This window comes from Dryobates pubescens, chromosome Z (assembly GCF_014839835.1).
Source record: "Dryobates pubescens isolate bDryPub1 chromosome Z, bDryPub1.pri, whole genome shotgun sequence".
NCBI lineage: Eukaryota > Metazoa > Chordata > Aves > Piciformes > Picidae > Dryobates > Dryobates pubescens.
The window spans coordinates 2,052,687-2,072,302 of NC_071657.1; the positions used below are offsets into that span (position 1 = coordinate 2,052,687).

Sequence of the window (19,616 nt, forward strand, 5' to 3'; positions counted from 1 at the left end):
TGATGCATGTGTGCCTGCCAGGTGTGCTCTCTGGTGAGCAGAGCTGACACATCAAGCAGGTCGTTCACAACAATCTTAGCTGCTGATGGACGTTCCAGAGGGGCTTTTCACAGTCCCCTTCCTGGGCAGCTACTCTCTGGTGAGCAGATCTTATCCTTTGTTGGGACATATCTCGGTTCTTGATACAATCACAAGGTGGTTTGCATCCAGACAGGATTCCTACACACCCTCAGCGGGCTGGCAGATGATACCAAGATGTTAAGCCTGAAGGACATGATGCCAAACTGGACAAGCTGAAGAAATGGGCTAAGGAGAATCTCATGAAGTTCAATAAGGTAGAGTGCAAGGTCCTGTACCTAGGCCAGGGCAAACCTTCAGTATCAATCCAGGCTGGGGGATGATGAGATTGAGAAGCAGCCCTGCAGAAAAGGGCTTGGGAGTGCTGATGGGTGAGAAGCTGCCCATAAGCCAGCAAAGAGCACTGGCAGCCCAGAGGGGCAATGGCAGCCTGGGCTGCACAAAAGCAGTATGGCCAGAGATGGAGAGAGGGGATCCTGCCCCTCTGGGGAGACTTCACCTGGAATGCTGTGTCCAGCTATGGGTCCCCAAACACAAGAGGGACATGGGCCTGCTGGAGCAGCTCCAGAGGGGGGAACAAGAAGATTATCAGAGGGCTGAGCACCTCTGCTATGAGGATGGGTTGAAAGAGATGGAGTTGGTCAGCCTGGAGAAGGCACCAGGGAGACCTTATAGCAGCATTTCAGTGCCTGAGGGGCCCTAAGGAAGGCTGGGAAGGGGCTGTTTAGAAAAGCCTGCAGTGATAGGACAGAATCACTGAATGATAGGAAGGGATCTCTGGGGATCATCATGTCCAACCCCCTGCCAGAGCAGGTTCACCTAGAGAAGGCTGCACAGGCAGGTTTGTAATTAGTCCAGAAACAGGGACTCCACCATTTCTCTGGTCAGCCTATTTCAGTCCTCTACCACTCAAAGTAAGGAAGTTCCTCCTCCTGTTTAGATGGAATTCCCTATGCTCATTGTTTGTGCCCTTTACTCCTCATCCTGTCACTGTGCACCACTGCATAAAGACTGGCCCCATCCTCCTGACACCCACCCTGTAAGCACTGCTAAGATCCCCCCTCAGACATCTATTGTCCAGTCTAAAAAGCCTCAAGCCTCTCAGCTTTTCTTGTAATAGAGATGTTTGTAGCCCTTTGCTGTACCCTCTCAAGCAGTTATTTGAGGTCCTTCTTGACCTGGGGAGCCCAGAACTGGACACAATACTCCAGATGCAGCCTCACCAGCACAGAGTAGGTGGGGAACACAACCTCCCTGAACCTGCTGGCCACGCTCCTCATGCATCCCAGGGCAGCACTGGACTTCTGGGCCACAGGGGTGTGTTGCAGGCTCATGGTCATCCTGTTGTCCACCAGGACTCCCAAAGAGCTGCTTTGCAGCAGGTCAGCCCCCAGCTAGTGCTGATGCATGGTGTTATCCCCCCACGGGTGCAGTTCCCTACACTTGGCAGTTGTTGAGCTTCTGTGGTGGCTTCAGGCTATGCCTCTGAAGTTTTGCTACAGCATTTGAGCAGAAAAGCAGAAAAATATAAGTAAATCACTACTGGGTGTAAAAGGGAAAACTAAAGATTATTCTAAACAATTTCATTGGAGAAATATCTGCTCTAAGACCAGCTGTACCAATTCTTTCTCTTTTCTGTAAGAACTGTCCTCACAGATGCCTGAGAGACAATGGTTTGCAACTGGAGCAGGGCAGATGCAGGCTGGGCACCAGAAGGAAGTTCTTCACAGTGAGAGTGTTGAAACACTGAACTGGTTGGCCTGTGGCTGAGGCCCCATCCCTGGAGACATTCAAGATCAGGCTTGATGTGGCCCTGGACAGCCTGGGTCCCTGCTGACTGCAGGGGGGTTGGACAAAAGATGACCTTTGAGGGTCTCTCCCAATGCAATCTGTGTATCTGCCTTGGCTCCCCACTCTCACCCCACCTGGCCCTTCTGCATCATCCCCTGCTCTTGATCCCCCGCTCAGCCTTTCTGCCCCAGCCCCCCGCTCTCAACCCCCCAGCTCGGCCTCTCTGCCCCGCCCCTCCCTCTCGCTCGGCCTCTCTGCCCCGCCCCTCCCTCTCGCTCGGCCTCTCTGCCCCGCCCCTCCCTCTCGCTCGGCCTCTCTGCCCCGCCCCTCCCTCTCGCTCGGCCTCTCTGCCCCGCCCCTCCCTCTCGCTCGGCCTCTCTGCCCCGCCCCTCCCTCTCGCTCGGCCTCTCTGCCCCGCCCCTCCCTCTCGCTCGGCCTCTCTGCCCCGCCCCTCCCTCTCGCTCGGCCTCTCTGCCCCGCCCCTCCCTCTCGCTCGGCCTCTCTGCCCCGCCCCTCCCTCTCGCTCGGCCTCTCTGCCCCGCCCCTCCCTCTCGCTCGGCCTCTCTGCCCCGCCCCTCCCTCTCGCTCGGCCTCTCTGCCCCGCCCCTCCCTCTCGCTCGGCCTCTCTGCCCCGCCCCTCCCTCTCGCTCGGCCTCTCTGCCCCGCACCCCCCCCCCGCTCGGCCTCTCTGCCCCGCCCCTCCCTCTCGCTCGGCCTCTCTGCCCCGCACCCCCCCCCCCGCTCGGCCTCTCTGCCCCGCCCCTCCCTCTCGCTCGGCCTCTCTGCCCCGCCCCTCCCTCTCGCTCGGCCTCTCTGCCCCGCCCCTCCCTCTCGCTCGGCCTCTCTGCCCCGCACCCCCCCCCCGCTCGGCCTCTCTGCCCCGCCCCTCCCTCTCGCTCGGCCTCTCTGCCCCGCCCCTCCCTCTCGCTCGGCCTCTCTGCCCCGCCCCTCCCTCTCGCTCGGCCTCTCTGCCCCGCCCCTCCCTCTCGCTCGGCCTCTCTGCCCCGCCCCTCCCTCTCGCTCGGCCTCTCTGCCCCGCCCCTCCCTCTCGCTCGGCCTCTCTGCCCCGCCCCTCCCTCTCGCTCGGCCTCTCTGCCCCGTCCCTCCCTCTCGCTCGGCCTCTCTGCCCCGCCCCTCCCTCTCGCTCAGCCTTTCTGCCCCAGCCCCCCTCTCTCAACCCCCCAGCTCGGCCTCTCTGCCCCGTCCCACCCCCACCCGCTCGGCCTCTCTGCCCCGTCCCACCCTCTCGCTCGCCCTCTCTGTCCTGCCCCCCGCCCCCCCGCTCGGCCTCTCTGCCCCGCCCCTCCCTCTCGCTCGCCCTCTCTGTCCTGCCCCCCGCCCCCCCGCTCGGCCTCTCTGCCCCGGCCCCCCACTCTGGGCGCGCCGCCCATGCTTTTCCGGTGGTGCTGCAAGCCCCTTCCCTCTCGTGCGTCGCGCCGGAAGTGACGCAGGGCGCCCGCGCTGAGGGAGGCGCAGCGGGGCTCGGGCCGTGCCATGGCGGAGCAGGTCTTGTTCCGGCGTGGGACCGGACAGGTGAGCGTTGGGAGGGGTGGTGAGGTGGGCCCGGGGCCGCGGAGCGGTTATAATGCGGTCTGTGGCCTCCGCAGAGCGATGATTCGGATGTGTGGGACGACACGGCGCTTATCAAGGCGTACGACAAGGCGGTGGCCTCCTTTAAGGTAAGGGGATGGGGGGGGACCCGGCCGCGGTGGGACCCTGGGTTCAGGGCCTTGTGTTGCCTTTTATAGTTTTCCCCTTTTCCTTTTTTTTTTTTTTTCACCGAAGAACGCTTTAAAGAACGGAGAGTGTTCGGAAGCCTCAGACAAGCAGGAGCAGCGCCTGGGGATGAAGAGGAAAAACAACAAAAAGAACAGAAATCGGAAGAAGAACGGCACAGTCGCGCTGCAACCGGTTAAGTCGCCTGTAAATGTGCTTCTGCTGTGTGTTTTGCTTCTCTGAAATACCTCAAAGTAGCTTTTTCACCCCCTTGAGAAGCACATGCAAAAAGGGGGGTGGTGGGTGATAATGCTGTGAAGGTCCTTTATGGGTTACATTGAGCAAATACCATTCTGTGCTGTTTGTATTTGTATTTACACAAACCTTGTGTATATTTGTATTTACAAAGGTAAAACTTGGTGGGTGGGAGGTCTCTCATGCTTGGGACAAAAGGTATCTCAAAAAAAGGCACCTTTCCCTCTGAGCATTGTTGCAGGCATTTACTTGCTTCTCCTGCTTCTGTTGCAGTGGAAAGTTGGTGACAGCTGTAGTGCTGTTTGGTCTGAGGATGGGAATGTGTACTTGGCATCTATCACCTCCATCAACCAGAAGAGAGGCACCTGTGTCATAACTTACACGGGATATGGAAACCAGGAGGAGCAGAACCTGTGTGATTTACTTCCTCCAACCAGCAGTGAAACAGTAAATGGGATGGGGAGTTCTGGGGAGGTGAGGGGTGCTCTTTAACTCTTCTGAAAAGGAAGGGAGAACTGGAGGGAGTCAACTCTAGCAGTATTTCTGATACCACTGGCAGTAGCCAGAGTGAGACTGGGTGCCAGATTCCATTGTGAATGGGCCCAAGCTGATGGAGGGAATGAAAACATCTTGAATTCAGCATGAGAGAAAGGGAGGGAACAAGAAGAAATTCACACATGAAAGACAACAGCTAAAACAACAAATGAAATGGCATTATGGGGCTGTAAGATCTCTCCTGAGTGGGACTGGGAAGGCTTCAGAGAGGGAAGGATGTGGATGTGGCTCTCCCAAGCTTTATCACACTGAAAGTGATTGCTGTGTATTCTTCTGTAGTGCATCTCATCAAAAAATGTCTTGGTTTCCTAGAATGAAAATGATGTTCCATGCTCAACAGATGAAAGTGAAAAGTCTTCCCAATCCCCTCGAAACAAAAACAGCTGCACAAAAGGAAGGTTCCACTCTCCAAACCTACATTGTTCAACACCACTAGAAGCCCCAGGACTGGGAAGGGTAAGCTCAGCCTTAACTGAAAGAATCTGTGTGCCACTCTAAGCCTGGTGCAGTTATAAGCTCAGAGGCAACAGGATGATGTTCATCATTGTCTGGAAACCAAACAACGGCATTTTGAGGATGGATGTGCAGGCACACCTCTTAGAACCCACTGGTTTGTCACTTTGTAATAACCTGGACACAGTGCAGCCCTTTCACAGTGCTGCTGTCTAGTGAGGAAAACCTCTCCAGGTAACACCTGCTTTGCACTTGCCTTATGACTTAAAAGGGATGTTGATCCATGGACTGTGGCAGTGCTGTTAATGTTTTATGATTGTGCTTTTCCTAGCAAATTAGTGTAGGGTAAAATCATTTTCAGTGGAAAAGACCTTCAAGATCAAGTCCAACCATTCTCTAAGCTCTGCCAAGGCTGGTGCAAAATCATGTCCTTCAGCACCACATCTCTGCTTCCTTTAAACACCTCTAGGGATGGGTATTCAACCATCTCCCTGGGAAGACTGTTGCAGTGTTTGAGAATCCTTTCAGTGAGGAATTTGTCTTCTAATGTCCAACCTACACCTTCCTTGATGCAAGTTGAGGCTCTTTCCTCTTGTCCTATCACTTTTCACTTGTGAGAAGAGACCAACCTCCACCTGGCTCCAGCCTCTTTTCAGGGAGTTGTAGAGAGCAATAATGTCTCCTCTCAACCTTCTCCAGACTCAGGTATCCCAGGTGCCTCACCTGCTCCTCTCCAGCCCTGTTCTCCAGACCCTTCACCAGCTTTGTTGCCCTTCTCTGGACATGTTCTGGCTCCCCAATAACCTTGTAGTGAGGAGCCCCAAAAACTGAACCCCAGATTCAAGGTGTGCTCTCACCAATGCCCAGTGCAGGGGCGTGATCACTTCCCTACCCCTGCTGGCCACACTATTGCTTATCCATGCCAGGATGCTGTTGGCCTTCTCTGCCACCTGAGCACGCTGCTGGCTCATTTTCAGCCAGCTGAGAATCACTAGCCCCAGGTCTTTCTGTGCTGGGCAGCTTTCCAGGTATGCTTCTCCATACAGGGCATTGAAAGCAGCAAAAGTGAGGCCCAGATGTCATAGAAGCTCTGAGAGCAGTATTGATGCACTCTTCATTTTCCCTCTTGTGCAGGGGTCTAAAAAATATTACTGTGCAGTTAAATGCAGCATTCTGGTTTTAAATATTACTGTTTGCCCAAGATTTTCTCTTGTATGTTTTTGGTGTGGTTTTGTTCCCCTCTCACATCAATAGATTAGTGTCTAAGGCATTCACAAGTCTAGTGGAATTTAGTTGTGCCTGTGTGGCTACACAGGAGCAGAGGGATTCTCTGTTTAGCCTGTGGACAGTACCAGCTGTGCTTTGTGTAAGGGTGTAAGTGCTGGCCTCTATTTAGGGACAAAAAAAAGGGCTTTCTAAAAATGCTCCTATAAACTAGGACACAGTTGGCCTCAGCAGCAGGTATCATCTCAGTTTTACTTTCCCATTAAGAAAATAATGCCAGGAACAGGCTGCTGTGAGTTGAGGCTGTTTCATTACGTGGCTGGGATCTGTTGCCTTTAGTTTGAGGCATGTTTAGTTTGAGGGTGCCTCAAATAATTCTCCTAAATAAAATACTGACACTTGAGATATCTTTTTAATTTCCACTGTTGCTTTGTGTGGTTTTTTTGCCCTCCCCTCTTTGTAGCCTGGATCAAAATGGTCGACATCTCCACTTTTTGCACCTTTCTGGCCCCCAGCCTTCCCACCAGCACCACCGGTAAGTGATGGAGGGAGGAGAAAGAAAGTGTCAGGGATGAGTATTGGTGAGCTCAGCTTTTCTAACTGGAGGTGCTCACCACCTGTGTTTCTGTGTTTGGAGTCTGCATCCTCCCAGCAGTTTGTAAAGTACTGTATTACAGCAATCTAATGCACAGGGGCTGCTGTGCACTTGCTTTTGTGACAGGGAACCTGCTGTTGGTAAAGGTGATTTGAAGAAACAACCCCTTACATGTCACTGTGATCAGTACCTGGTTTGGGAGCAGGTTTGGCATTTTAGCAGGGGCTGTTCATCAGTAATCACAGAATCCCAGCATCATAGGGGAAGGTAATGCCCCTTGCTAAAGCAGGGGCACCCACAGCAGCTTGCCTAGGATCACAATGGCCAGGTGGGGTTGGAAGCTCTCCAGGGAAGGAGACTCTACAGTCTCTCTGGATAGCCTGCTCCAGTGCTTCACCACCTTCATTTTCAGTTGTAATTTGACTAACAGCATTTCACTGATCCAGGTAAGTGTTTTCCCATGTTAACTTTATGCACAGTCAAGCTACAGGAACCTTCTCCTGTCCCAGGCTTTAGGAATTACATTTTTCAGGAAACACCATCTTAGTGGCCTCCCTTTCAGCAGATGCTTTGAGGATTAGTTCCTATTTCAGCTTTGTGTTTTGATTGGGGTTGGTTGGTTGGTTTGGTGAATGTGTTGCTGTCTAACCTGGTGTGTTGCCTACTGACACAGACATCTCTGCCTTCTTAGATGATTCCTCCTCCACCACAATTCCCAAGTCCAGATGCACTTGAGGATGATGAAGCCCTGGGGAGCATGTTGATGTCCTGGTACATGAGTGGTTACCACACTGGGTATTACCTGGTATGTGCTGCTTGTTGCCTTGAAGTATCTTTGTGGGTTTGCTTTTGTGTTGGCTGCTGCCTTTTTCAGCAAGAAGTTAAGACAGGGAGGGATGTTTTTCATACCTCTTATGGTAAGTGATGGTAGATAAATTCTAAGGGTGTTTTGCATTGTGCATGTTTTATTGCCCCTGACAAGGGGTCACATCAACCAGTCAATGCTGTCTCAGTTCTGTTTCACTGGAGGGGTCCCAGCAGGTACTTCTCTAGCCAGTTTTGTGGCCATTCCAAACCGGCCAGTTCTGTTACAAAAGTGGAGTAAAGCTGAACATGTTTCTTATTAGGCAGTCTTCTGTCTGTATCCTTTCAGTGTTGGTGATCAGAATTGTGGTCAGGAGCAGGTTTGGCATTTTTGCAGAGGCCATTCATCAGTAATCGCCGAATCTCAGCCTCACAGGTGTAGGTAGGGACCTCTAGAGACCTTCTAGTCCAGCCCCCTTCTGCTGGGGCACCCAGAGCAGGTTCCACAGGGTCCCGCTGGGGAATCTCTCCAGAGACTCCACAACCTCTCTGGGCAGCCTGCAGCAAAGGAGCTTTTCCTCATGTTCAGCTGGAACCTCCTGGGTTCCAGATGGTGCCTGTTCCCCCCTTGTCCTGTCACTTGGCACCAGTGACAAGAGTCTGGCCCCATCCTCTTGCCCCCCACCCTTTAAATACTGATCACCATTGCTCAGATCCCCTCTGGGACTGCTCTTCTCCAGGCTCAACAGCCCCAGGGGCTCTCAGCCTTTACTTCTCACAGAGATGCTCCAGGCCCCTCATCTTGGTAGCATCTGCTGGAGTATCTCCAGTAGTTCCCTGCCTCTCTTGAACTGGACACACTTCTCCAGAAGTGGCCTCCCTAGGGGTGAGTAGAGCAGGAGGAGAATCTCCCTGGAACTGGTGGCCACACTTTTAATGTATCCCAGGATGCCATTGGCTGCCTCAGCTACAAAAGAAAGCTGCTGGCTTGTGGCTAACATGTAAAATAGCAGTAGAAATAATGATCCATCTCCCTTTCAGGTGACTGTGAAGGTCCAGCAGGTGATGTCAGTGACACAGAGTATTGCTTCCTGTTTTCCTTTGTACACTTGAAGGACATTTACAGGAGGAATTAAACTCTTCTTACTGGGGAAGTGGTAAAGGGGGGAATTTGGTGCCAATGTGGCATTTTCAGAAGACTGCTTTGGGAGTGTCTTGCTTGAGATTGTTTGTCATTGTGGCTTGCTCTAATTGGCTTTCAGTGGGGTGAGAAATGCCTGTTTGAAACAGCTCTGTAGAGCCACTGGTGATAAAGGCGACTTGTAGTTTGGCTTCCTTCCTTTCTAAACTGCCCATTCTGAGGTAAAAGCTATCCCAGAGTTGTAAATTACTTGAAAAACAACCCAAAAAAAAAAAAGAAGATAGGTTATTTTGTTGTGTGAGTAAAGTGTTTTATTTCCATGTCAGTAAAACCAAGATCTCACTGACTTTTATCCCTTAGGGTTTAAAGCAAGGCCGTATGGAAGCAGCGATGGCGAGAGAGACAGATGCAAAGTAACTGAATACCCATCCTTGGTTTGAAGGATTGTCACTATTGCAGTTTTGTGCTAAATGAAGATCCACCAATTTGTTTAGAAGGCTCTCAACAGGGTTTTTAATTCAGTGCAGGAGCTGTGAGCTTCAGGACTTCCCACCAGTATGGCTCTACCACGACCACTTCTGCCAGCGTCCGCTCCTTTGCTATGAAATGGTCTTTCTTTGTCCAGGAGGAAGAAAAGTGTTTTATTGCTCTGATGAAAGGTTGAAACCACAGCATCTCTACATCAGGAGTCACAGCACAGCTGGCTTGATCTGTGATGAGCTGCTTGTTGGGGAAACGAGGTGGTTCAGTGAAATGCAGCTGCTTCACCCATGTATACCTCTTGAGGAGCAGCTGCTGCTGTACAGATGCAGCTTCTGTAGCTGAGCTTTGTTTTCAGGGCAAGAAACACTTCAGTTGGATGTGGTTGAGCAGTTCTGTTCTCACTGCTTCATTGCCTGTGCTTTTAGTTGGAAGTCACCAGAGTTTTATGGCACATTGTCCAGTTTCTTTTAGGACAAAACTGTATTCATTTGGGGATTTGTCTTTTCTGATTTTTTTTTTTCTCTGTGCAATTGAACAATTCATTGTTAAAAAAGCAAAACTAAACCAACACCCAAACTCTTGTACACAAGTTCTTGCTTCTCTCTTAAAGCCAGACACCAGCCTTGCCCCCTGAGAGGGGTGTGTGTGTGTGTGTCACTTGTGCACAGGTGGCTGATGGTGAAGATGGGGCTTTAATTAAGACAGTTAACCTTAATATTTTCTTATCATTCAACTCTCCCTGACAGTGAGTAACTTGAGACTCCTAATTATTTGTGCATTGAAATGAGCTGTTCCCTGAGGACCTGTTCAGACAATTCTGAAACTTCTGCAGCAATATTTTTTTGACTCCCCTTGAAACAACTAACCCTTTTTTAACCATGTGATATAAAGTCTTCTAAACCCACTGGATTACATTCCATTTACCTCTTGTTCTGACACCTCTTCTATTCCCTAGGCTTTTGGCTTGAGTGGCAGCACCAGAATCAGCAGTTCCTTGTGACAGGAACAGAATGTTGGCAGTGGCTCCACCATGCTAAACAAAAGAGAAAAGATTCTTAGGATCCATGTGGATTTAGAAATGCTTAGTTAGAATAGAATTAACCAGGTTGGAAAAGACCTTTGAGATCATTGATCCTAACCTATCACCTAACACCATCTAATCAACTAAACCATGGCACCAAGCACCCCACCCAGTCTCTTCCCAAACAAATGATTGTTAATAAAGTGGTTTGTTTTGGGGTGGTTTTTGGTTTTAGTTTCTGTAGATGTTTTTCTCTTGGATGAATGGCTGAACTAGACCAGGAAGTTCTGCTGTGTGGCCTTTTCCTGAGTACCAGGAAAAGCAAACTAGAAGCAGAAGGAAAGCTGTTGGTAAGCACAGACCTCGATGTCAGCCTTTGCAGCCTGAAGGCTGTTGGTAAGCACAGACCTCGATGTCAGCCTTTGCAGCCTGAAGGCTGTTGGTAAGCACAGACCTCAATGTCAGCCTTTGCAGCCCGAAGGCTGTGGAAGGCTGTGGTAAGCACAGACCTCGATGTCAGCCTTTGCAGCCTGAAGGCTGTTAAGCACAGACCTTGGTGTCAGCCTTTGCAGCCCGAAGGCTGTGGAAGGCTGTGGTAAGCACAGACCTCGATGTCAGCCTTTGCAGCCTGAAGGCTGTTAAGCACAGACCTTGGTGTCAGCCTTTGCAGCCTGAAGGCTGTTAAGCACAGACCTTGGTGTCAGCCTTTGCAGCCCGAAGGCTGTGGAAGGCTGTTGGTAAGCACAGACCTCGATGTCAGCCTTTGCAGCCTTAGGACTTGCAAAACAGGCTGCAGCCACAAAGCTGGACAGCAGTGTAGTTCATGCTGCTGGTTTGCTGTTCAGGGAAAACAGCCAAATACAGACCTGAACTTTGCTGCCTTTGTTCAGTTCCTTTTCCTGCTGTCATGTTAAAAATCAGTTTTCCCACAAAGAACTGAGCAAAAAAGGAAAGACATCATCTTAACTTCCCTCAGCCACTCTGAAGGCTCTGTCTGTCAGAGTTAGCATCCTGTCTCTTGCAACCAAAATGGTTCTTTCAAGATTATCACTGCCACTCATTAACCCAGCACTGCCAGGTCACCACTAAACCATGGCCTGCAGCACCACATCCACACTGCTTTGAAATCCCTCCAGGGGTGGGGACTCCACCACTGCCCTGAGTAGCCTCTTCCAGGGCTTGACAATTGTGGTGAAGAAATCATTCCTAATGTCAAACCCACCCCTGGCACAACTTGAGGCCTTTCCTCTTACCCTATCACTTGTTACCTGGAAGAAGACACCATCATCACCTGGCTCCAGCCTCCTTTCAGGGAGTTGTAGGGAGTGAGAAGGTCTTCCCTTAGCTTCCTCCAGACTGAACACCTCTGGGTCCCTCAGCTGCTCCCCACGACAGTGGTGCTCTAGATCCTTCCCCAGCTTTCTTACCCTTCTCTGGACTTATTCCAGCACCTCAATGTCCTTGGGAGGAGCCCAAAACTGAACCTAGGGTTCAAGGTGCAGCCTTAACAGTGGGAGCAATCTCTGCCCTGTTCCTGCTGGCCACACGGTTGCTGATGCAGGCCAGGATGCTGTTAGCCTTCTTGGTCACCTAGGCACATGTCAGTGCCTTCAGGAGGGTAAGAGTTTGAGGACTGGGAGTTTAACAATACAAGAGTGAGGAGGTTGTTTTGAATTCCTGGGGGAGGTGATCGTTTCAAGGATGAGATCATTCACATCAGTGTAGCACTTAGTGGCTGCCTCTCCTGAAGGCAGTGGTTTGCTTTGGTGCTCTTTTTTTTTCTTAACATCAAGCAGAGGCATCAACTATCTCCTAGACAGACAAAGTAATTACCTTTTTAATCCCATCTTCTGTACAAGGACAGACTTGGGGAGAAGCACAGACTTTTTACATAACATTAGCTTCCTCCCAGTCTCTGAACAATTAAAAGAGACTTCAGGACCTTGGGGCAAATGCTAAAGGGATCAGGAGCTCAAGTTGTGTTCTCCTCTATCCCTCTGGCATTGGCAATGGATGAAGGACCATGTAGGAAGAGCCAAGAGGTCAATTCATGGCTCTGGGACTGCTGTCATCGACAGGGCTTTGGATTTTATGATCACAGCTCAGTTTACAGGACACCAGAGCTGCAAGCAGCCAGTGGGATGCACCTGTCCCAGACGGGCAAAAGGATTCTAGGGCAGAAGTTGGCAGGGCTCATTGATGGGCTTTAAACTGGATTGGAAGGGGTTGTTAATCTCATGCTTGCCTGTGACAAACGGGGGCAGCTCCCCAGAGGCAGAGGGATGGATGCTAGCCAGGGCTCTCCACTTGTTGCCCTGAGGCAAGCCAAGGATGAAGCACTGGGGCACTCCAAGGGAATCAAGGTGGATTCACCTAAGAGGGTGGCACAGCCAGCACAACTGAATTGCCTCTATGCCAATGCACACAGCTGGGGCAACAAACAGGATGAATTAAGGGCCACTGTGCTGCTGGAATGCTATGACACAGTGGCTATTACTGAAACCTGGTGGGAGGATTCCTATGACTGGAATGTAGGGATAGATGGGTCCAAGCTCTTTAGGAAGGAGGGGTAGGAGGGGAGAAGGTGTTGCTCTCTGTATCAGTGAACAGCTGAAATCAGTGGAGCTCCACATGGGCAAGGATGATGAGAGGGTCGAGACCGTATGGGTGGAGATTAGGGGGAAGCCAGCAGAGGGTGTTGTTACTGTATGGGTCTGCTACAGGCCGCCTGACCAGCAGAACCAAGCAGATGAGGCACTCCACAAGCAAACAGAAGTGGCTTCACCTTCACAGGCCCTGGCCCTCGTGAGGGATTTCAACCACCCTGACATCTGCTGGAGGGACAACACAGCCAGGTACCAGCATTCCAGGATACTGCTGGAATGCAGAGATGACAACTTCCTCCTCCAAATGGTAGAGGAACTATGCTGGACCTTGTTCTCACCAGTAGGGAAGGGTAGTCACCAGTGTGAGACTCAGGGATAACCTTGGCTGCAGTGACCATGAAGCAATAGAATTTAAGATCCTCAGGGCAACTAGGAGGCCAGTGCCAAGTGGAGTCCCTCAGGGATCAGTCCTGGGACCAGTCTTGTTCAACATCTTTGTGGGTGCCATGAACAGTGGCATTGAGTGCACCCTCAGCAAGTCTGCTGATGACACCAAGCTGTGTGGTGCAGCAGACAGGCTGGAGGATAGGGATCCATCCAGAGGGACCTGGACAGGCTGCAGAGCTGGGCCCATGACAACATCATGAGGTTCAACAAGACCAAGGGCAAGGTCCTGCAGCTGGGTAGGGGCAATCCCAGGCAGTGATATAGGTTGGGCAGGGACTGGCTGGAGAGCAGCCCTGATGAAAAGGCCTTGGGGGTGCTGGGGGAGGAGAAGCTCAACAGGAGCCAGCAGGGAGCACTTGCAGCCCAGAGAGCCAAGCAGAGCCTGGGCTGCAGCAAGAGAAGTGTGGCCAGCAGGGCAGGGAGGGGATTCTGCCCCTCTGCTCCACTCTGCTGAGACCACAGCTGGAGCTCTGGGGTCAGTGCTGGAGCCTCTGTGCCAGGAAGGATCTGGAGGTGCTGGAAGGTGCCCAGAGCAAGGCCACGAGGATGAGCAGAGGGCTGGAGCTGCTCTGCTGTGAGGACAGGCTGAGGGAGTTGGGGTTGTGCAGGCTGGAGAAGAGAAGGCTCCCAGGAGACCTCATTGTGGCCTTCCAGCATCTGAAGGGGGCTACAGGAAAGCTGGGGAGGGACTTTTTAGAGTGTTAGGGAATGGGGAATGAAACAAAAGTAGAAATGGGTAGATTTGGATTGGATATTAGGAAGAAGTTGTTCCTGGTGAGGGTGGTGAGAGCCTGGCACAGGCTGCCCAGGGAGGTGGTGGAAGCCTCATCTCTGGAGGTGTTTGCAGCCAGGCTGGAGGTGGCTGTGAGCAACCTGCTGCAGTGTGAGGTGTCCCTGCCCATGGCTGATGGGCTGGAACTGGCTGAGCCTTGAGGTCCCTTCCAACCCTGACAATTCTATGATTCTATGAACTGCTCACTGGGCCTGGAGGGCAGCCCTGCCATGACCCCCAGCCCTGCCATGACCCCCAGCCCTGCTGCCTCCTGACCAGGCTCTGCCATGCCTGGCCTGGGCCCTTCCGCAGCCTGCAGGGCAGCAGCAGGCAGGCCCAGCCCAGCACCTCCACAGCTGCCCTTGCTGGGGGTGCTGGCAGCCCTCACCCTGCTCCCATTCCACCCCCAGGCAGCCAAAGCAGCCCCGGCAGGAGGCCCAGGAGGCTGGGACAAACCCACCCATGTCCCAGCAGGGCTGTGGGGGGCCACAGGCACCCCTGGAGAGAAGGGCTGGCAGCCCAGGGGCTCAGCCCCAGCCAAGAGGAAGCCACCCTGCTGGCAGCAGCAGCAGAATGTCCCAGGTGCTGCCCAAGGCAGGGCTGGGCCAGCAGCTGGGGCTGGCACCAGCCCTCAGGGCCCCTTTGCTTCAGCAAGGTGCCATGGTGCCTGGCCCTGTGTTCCTGCAGGGGCTCTGGCCCTGATTCCAGTGCTGTGGGGCTTGGCACAAAGCACCCAATGGCCCTCCCTGTGCTGAGCTGAGCACCACTGAGCCACCTCTGCTGCTCCAGCTGCAGCCTCCTGGCCCTTGCTCAAGTTCCACAGGGACAGCAGCTGCTGGCTTTGGCTCCAGGAACTGCTGCCTGACCCAGCCCAGAGGGACACCCAGGTCCCAACAGCAGGAAAGGGCAAAGCTGCACTGGAGCTGAACCTGGCCAGGGTTGTGCCATCAGACAGAAAGGGCTGCTCAGGGATGTTGATAGCTCAAGGAGGAGAACACTGGACCCACACCTGGTGAAGATGCTCCCCTGGCAAACAGGGGTGCAGCAAAAGGGGAGGCATTCAGGGCTTGTTTTGCCTCCATCCTTCACACCAGCCACAGGCCTTGGGCTGCTGCTCCTCTGAGCTGCAGGAGCACCACGGTGGGAGCAGGCACTGCCCATTAGCAGCATCCCCCTGTGGGCACTGAAATTGAACCCTGGAACAGCCTAAGGCCACCCAGCAGCTCTGAGTAGTGTGGTCAGGGGGTACCTTGCATCCAGGAAGGTCCCAAGAGGCAACAAAGCCTTTGGGCTACCGCTGCAGGACTGCAGAGGGTGGAAGCCTGTCATGGCAGTGGGCAACTCCCTTCTGCTTAGCTCTGAAGGCCACAGAATCAGAGACTGGTTTGAGCTGGAAGAAATCTCCAAAGCTCGGTCCAAGCCCCCGCAGTGAGCAGGGAGGTCTGCAGCTGGAGCAGGTTGCTGAGGGCCCCTTCCAAGCTGACCTTGAATGCTGCCAGGAATGGGGCTTCTACCACCTCCCTGAGCACTTTGTTTCAGTGTTTCACCACTCTCCCCCCAGTCTGGTGGGAGCAGGCACTGCCCATTAGCAGGGACCCCTGTGGGCACTGAGGTAGTGAGGAGCTGCTCAGCAGCAGCCCTTCAGGGTCTCTCCTCCTCCGATTCCACCCTTGCTGCCCTGCCCTGTGCTGCTCTGCCCAGCACTGCTGCTGTTGATCTCTGCCTGGCAGGGAGGGGCAGAGCAGCCAGCCTCTGAGAGCCTCCCTGCATCATTTCTCTCCTTTGCCAGGCAGCAGCTCCCACCAGCCAGCAGCTGCTGCCTCCCCTGCCTGCCAAAGCCAGGCCCCTCTGGCCCCTCTGCCTCCGAGCTGGGTCAGGGCCAGGCTCCCACTCAGCCCTGCTGGCCTGGGCCTTCCCCCATCTCCTCCACGCTTGCCCTGCTCAGACTTGGCCTGCAGACAAGGGAAGTGGTGGTGCTGCCAGGTGCTGCCTGCTGGGCCCTGCTCTCCTCCATCTCCCCAGCAAGCAGCTCTGCACACAGCTGCCATGGATGCAGCCATGGATGCTGCCCTGCAGCCTTCCCAGCTGAGGACACTGAGCACCTCCAGCTGTCTCAGCACAGGCTGCAGCTGGCAGCCCCAGGGAGCCAGTCAGGAGCACAAGCCTGGCAGAAGACAGCTCTGAAGGGGCTGGAGCTGAAGCAGCAGCCAGCACCCCCCCGGGGCAGGCTCAGCAAGAGATGCCTCTGCCAGGGGCTCTACCCCAAGCTGCTGTGCCTGTGCAGGAGGGCTCAGGAGCTCTGTGCCTCCCCTTAAGGGCCTGAGCACCTCTGCTGCAGCAGCTGCAGCCTGTGCCCTGCAGCCACCTTCCCCCTCCCCTGCCTGCTCACCTCTCTTCCCACTCTCTCAGCCCAGGGAGCTGCCATCAGCTGCCTTCCCTTGTCCCCTGAATCTGTCACTCCCTCAGAAGGAAAGGATGAAAGGAAACATTTTCCAGCTCTTTCTCTCTCTTTCAGTCCTTGAGGGCCAAAGGTCCCCCAAGTGCACAGAGCAATGCAGTCCCCAACCAAAGGCCTTCGGTTTCCCTCCAGAGGCCATTATTGCCTAAGAGCCCTTCCCAGCCCTGGTGACTCTGGTCCTGGCTGCCAGTCTCTGAGCAGACAACCCTCTGGCCTCAGCAGGAGGCTGGGGGCTGGGGCTTGTGAGAGCTGCAGCAGAGGGAGGGCATTCTGCCCCTCTGCTCTGCTGAGACCCCTCCTGCAGCACTGCCTGCAGGCCTGGATGGACTCAGAGCTGTTGGAGGGAGTGCAGAGCAGGGCCACAGGGAGGAGTGAAGCAGAGGAGCAGCTCTGCTGTGGCGTCTTGGGTGTGAGGGGACAGAAGCTGTTTTCCCCCTTCCCAAAGAGCAAAAGGAAACCACTCCCCACAGGATGGGAAGGAGTTGGCAGTTTCAATGGAAGTTCTCTTCACAGCTACACACAACAGCACAAACCCAGACAGGAGAGACAAATGCATGGTCAGTCTCAGCCCAGTTCTCTCCAACCTGGCCTTACAACAACCTCAGTAGGCCAGAAAACCCTTCCCAGCCCTCCCCCCAGCCAGGCCAGACCCCCAGGGCTCAGTGCCCTCCCTCCACACCTCCCTGCCCAGGCCTGAAGGAGGCAGCAGGAATCAGCCAGGCTGCCCAGGGCAGAGAGCCTCAACTGCCCAGGGCAGAGAGCCTCAACTGCCCCAGGAGTACCTGAGAGATACCAGCTTGGTGCAGTGCAGGAAGAGAGAGAGGGAGAGGGCAGAGCAAACAAGGATGGCCATTCCTGTAGAGGAGCAGAGCAGGACTGTGGGCATGAAAGAACACAAAGGACACTTTGTGGCTGTCCCCCCCTGGGCTGATCTGCTCCTTCTGGAAGACTTCTCTGTGCTTAGGGCATCATCCAGCCTTTGACCCCACACCACATGGGAATGGGCTGGGGGAGCTGGAGTTGTCCAGCCTGGAGGGGACAGGACCCCCAGGGACCTTACAGCTGCCTTCCAGCAGCTGGAGGGAACCTTCTTGAAGGCTGGAGGAGGACTTTTCCTGAGGGTGTCCAGGGACAGGGCAGGGGGGAATGGTTTGAAGCTGAGGGAGAGTGGCTTGAGACTGGGGCTTAGGAAGAAGTTCTTCAGTACAAGGGTGGGGAGAGTCTGGCATGGGCTGCCCAGGGAGGCTGTGGATGCTGCTTCCCTGGAGAGGTTCAGGGGCATGCAGGATGAGGCCTTGAGCAGCTGAGTCCAGTTGAGAGGTGTCCCTGCCCGTGGTGGGGAGGTTGGAGCAGGTGACCTCTGGGGTCCCTTCCAACCCGAGCCAAAGGTTCTGCTGGCTGCTGCCTTTGTGCATCCTTGTTCCCTCACAGTGCTCTGACAGGGACACAGCTAAAGCTGCTTCTACATTGTCTGAGCTACTCCTGCAAGTCCAAAAAGGCCAAGTGCAACCCCCTGCCCCTGGGTCAGGGCAATCCCAAGCACCATCTCAGGCTGGGTGAGGAGTTACATGAGAGCAGACTTGAGGAGGAGGACTTGGGGGTTGATGTCAGCTGCTGACGAACTCCCCAGGAGCCAGCAGTGGTCCCTGGCAGCCCAGCAGGCAGCTGAGTGCTGAGCTGCATCCAGAGCAGGCAGAGCAGCACAGGGAGGGGATTCTGCCCTCTGCTCTGCTCTGCTCTGCTCTGCTGAGACCCCACCTGCAGCACTGCCTCCAGTTTTGGGGTCCCCAGCATAAGATGCAACAAAACTGCTAGAGCAGGTCCAGGGGAGGAGTGGAGCACTTCGCCTTTGTGGACAGGCTGAAAGAGCTGGGTCTGTTCAGTTTGGAGAAGACAAGGCTCCAGGGAGACCTCAGAGCAGCCTTCCAGTGCCTGAAGGGAGCTACAAGAAAGCTGGGGAGGGCCATTTCACAAGGGCTTGTTGTGACCTGACAAGGGGCAATGGATTGAGGCTTGAAGAGTGGAGATTGAGAGTGGAGATCAGGAAGAAGTTCTTTACAGTGAGAGTGGTCAGAAAGTGGAGCAGGTTGCCCAGGAAGGTTGTGGATTCCCCATCCTTGGAGGTGTTGAGAGCCAGCTTGGATGAGACCTCGAGCAATCCAGTCTAGTGGAAGGTGTCCCTGCACATGGAGGTTGGAGCTGGATGATCCTTAAGGTCCCTTCCAAACCCAAACCATTCCATGAATCCATGAAGCCTTTGAGCAAGAGGTTATGGAGCATGAGGACTTGTGGTGAGCCTTGGTGAGAGAGGACAGCTGACAAGGCCCTTAGTGCTTAGGTGCACAGGATCCTGGGTGGCTCTGCTGGTGTCCCAAACACAGCCAGCAGGGCTCTGCTGTGATGCAAAAGCTTGCAGGGCTGCAGCAGAAGCAGCAGGGCCTCAGGCCTCAGCGTTCAGAGCGGTCTCCCCGGTGCACAGAGCAGTCTCCCATGCCTGCTCTTCCCAGGAAGAGCCTCCTGAGCCAGACACTCTGCCCTTGCCTGGCTGCTGCCTGGGCACTTGCTGTGTGGTGCTGCAGAGGAGGCAGCAGGACTCCTTGCTGGCTTTGGCTTGCTGCTGGCATTTGCCAATGCTGCCAGCCATTTGCTGGGCAAGCCCTGGGTGATGGCAGAGCTGTTCCCAAGTGAGCAGAGGCTCTTGCTAGGGAGAGAGCAGCAAATCTGCCTGCTGGGGAGGGTGTTCTTGTGGGGTTGCTCTGAAACCACACCACCACTGAGATACCACTGGCTTGGGAGAGCTCCTGGCTACAGGACTGCCAGGGCTAAGTGGCATCAGGGGAAGCTTTGGTGGGGAAATCCTGTCAGCAGCTCAAGAGAAAAGAAAGAGCTGGGGAAAGCTGCTCTGGGAGCTGCTGTGCAGTGCAGGAAGCCTTTTCTTGAGCAAGTTGCTATTTCTTTGGCTTGCTGGCAAGCCAGGGCAGAAACTAAACACAAGGAAGTGTGCCAGAAAAAGACCTGACAGAAGACTGCTCTGTGGCCATGTCTGCTGTGGGAGATCCCCCCTGCTGCTGGAGGGAGGCTGTGAAAGAAAGATGTCAGCCTGTGGGTGTGCAGCAGGCTGCTGATACCTCTGGTGACTCTTCCCTTGCTCATTGCAGACAAAATCAGCCCTGGATTCAGAGGAGAATTCACAGGAGCCCATCCTTGGGTGAGTGTG

General features: G+C 54.1%; 1 protein-coding gene across 1 annotated transcript; it reads left to right on the forward strand.

Annotated features, from left to right (window-relative positions):
• Nucleotides 1-3,344: 3,344 nt before the first annotated feature.
• On the forward strand, nucleotides 3,345-9,736 carry SMN1 (survival of motor neuron 1, telomeric). Its single transcript, XM_009901419.2, has 8 exons — nucleotides 3,345-3,402; nucleotides 3,477-3,548; nucleotides 3,655-3,780; nucleotides 4,114-4,287; nucleotides 4,708-4,851; nucleotides 6,536-6,607; nucleotides 7,359-7,472; nucleotides 8,973-9,736. The coding sequence occupies exons 1-8, from the start codon at nucleotides 3,364-3,366 to the stop codon at nucleotides 9,027-9,029; spliced, it is 798 nt and encodes a 265-aa protein (XP_009899721.1). The 5' UTR covers nucleotides 3,345-3,363; the 3' UTR covers nucleotides 9,030-9,736.
• The last annotated feature ends 9,880 nt before the right edge of the window (nucleotides 9,737-19,616 follow it).

Excerpts from the sequence above, each read along its gene's own strand:
- SMN1 (XM_009901419.2), top strand. The coding sequence starts at position 3,364 with ATGGCGGAGCAGGTCTTGTTCCGGCGTGGGACCGGACAG. Across the intron at positions 4,852-6,535 it reads AAGCCCCAGGACTGGGAAGG|CCTGGATCAAAATGGTCGAC; the intron begins GTAAGCTCAGCC and ends CCCTCTTTGTAG. Across the intron at positions 6,608-7,358 it reads CCTTCCCACCAGCACCACCG|ATGATTCCTCCTCCACCACA; the intron begins GTAAGTGATGGA and ends CTGCCTTCTTAG.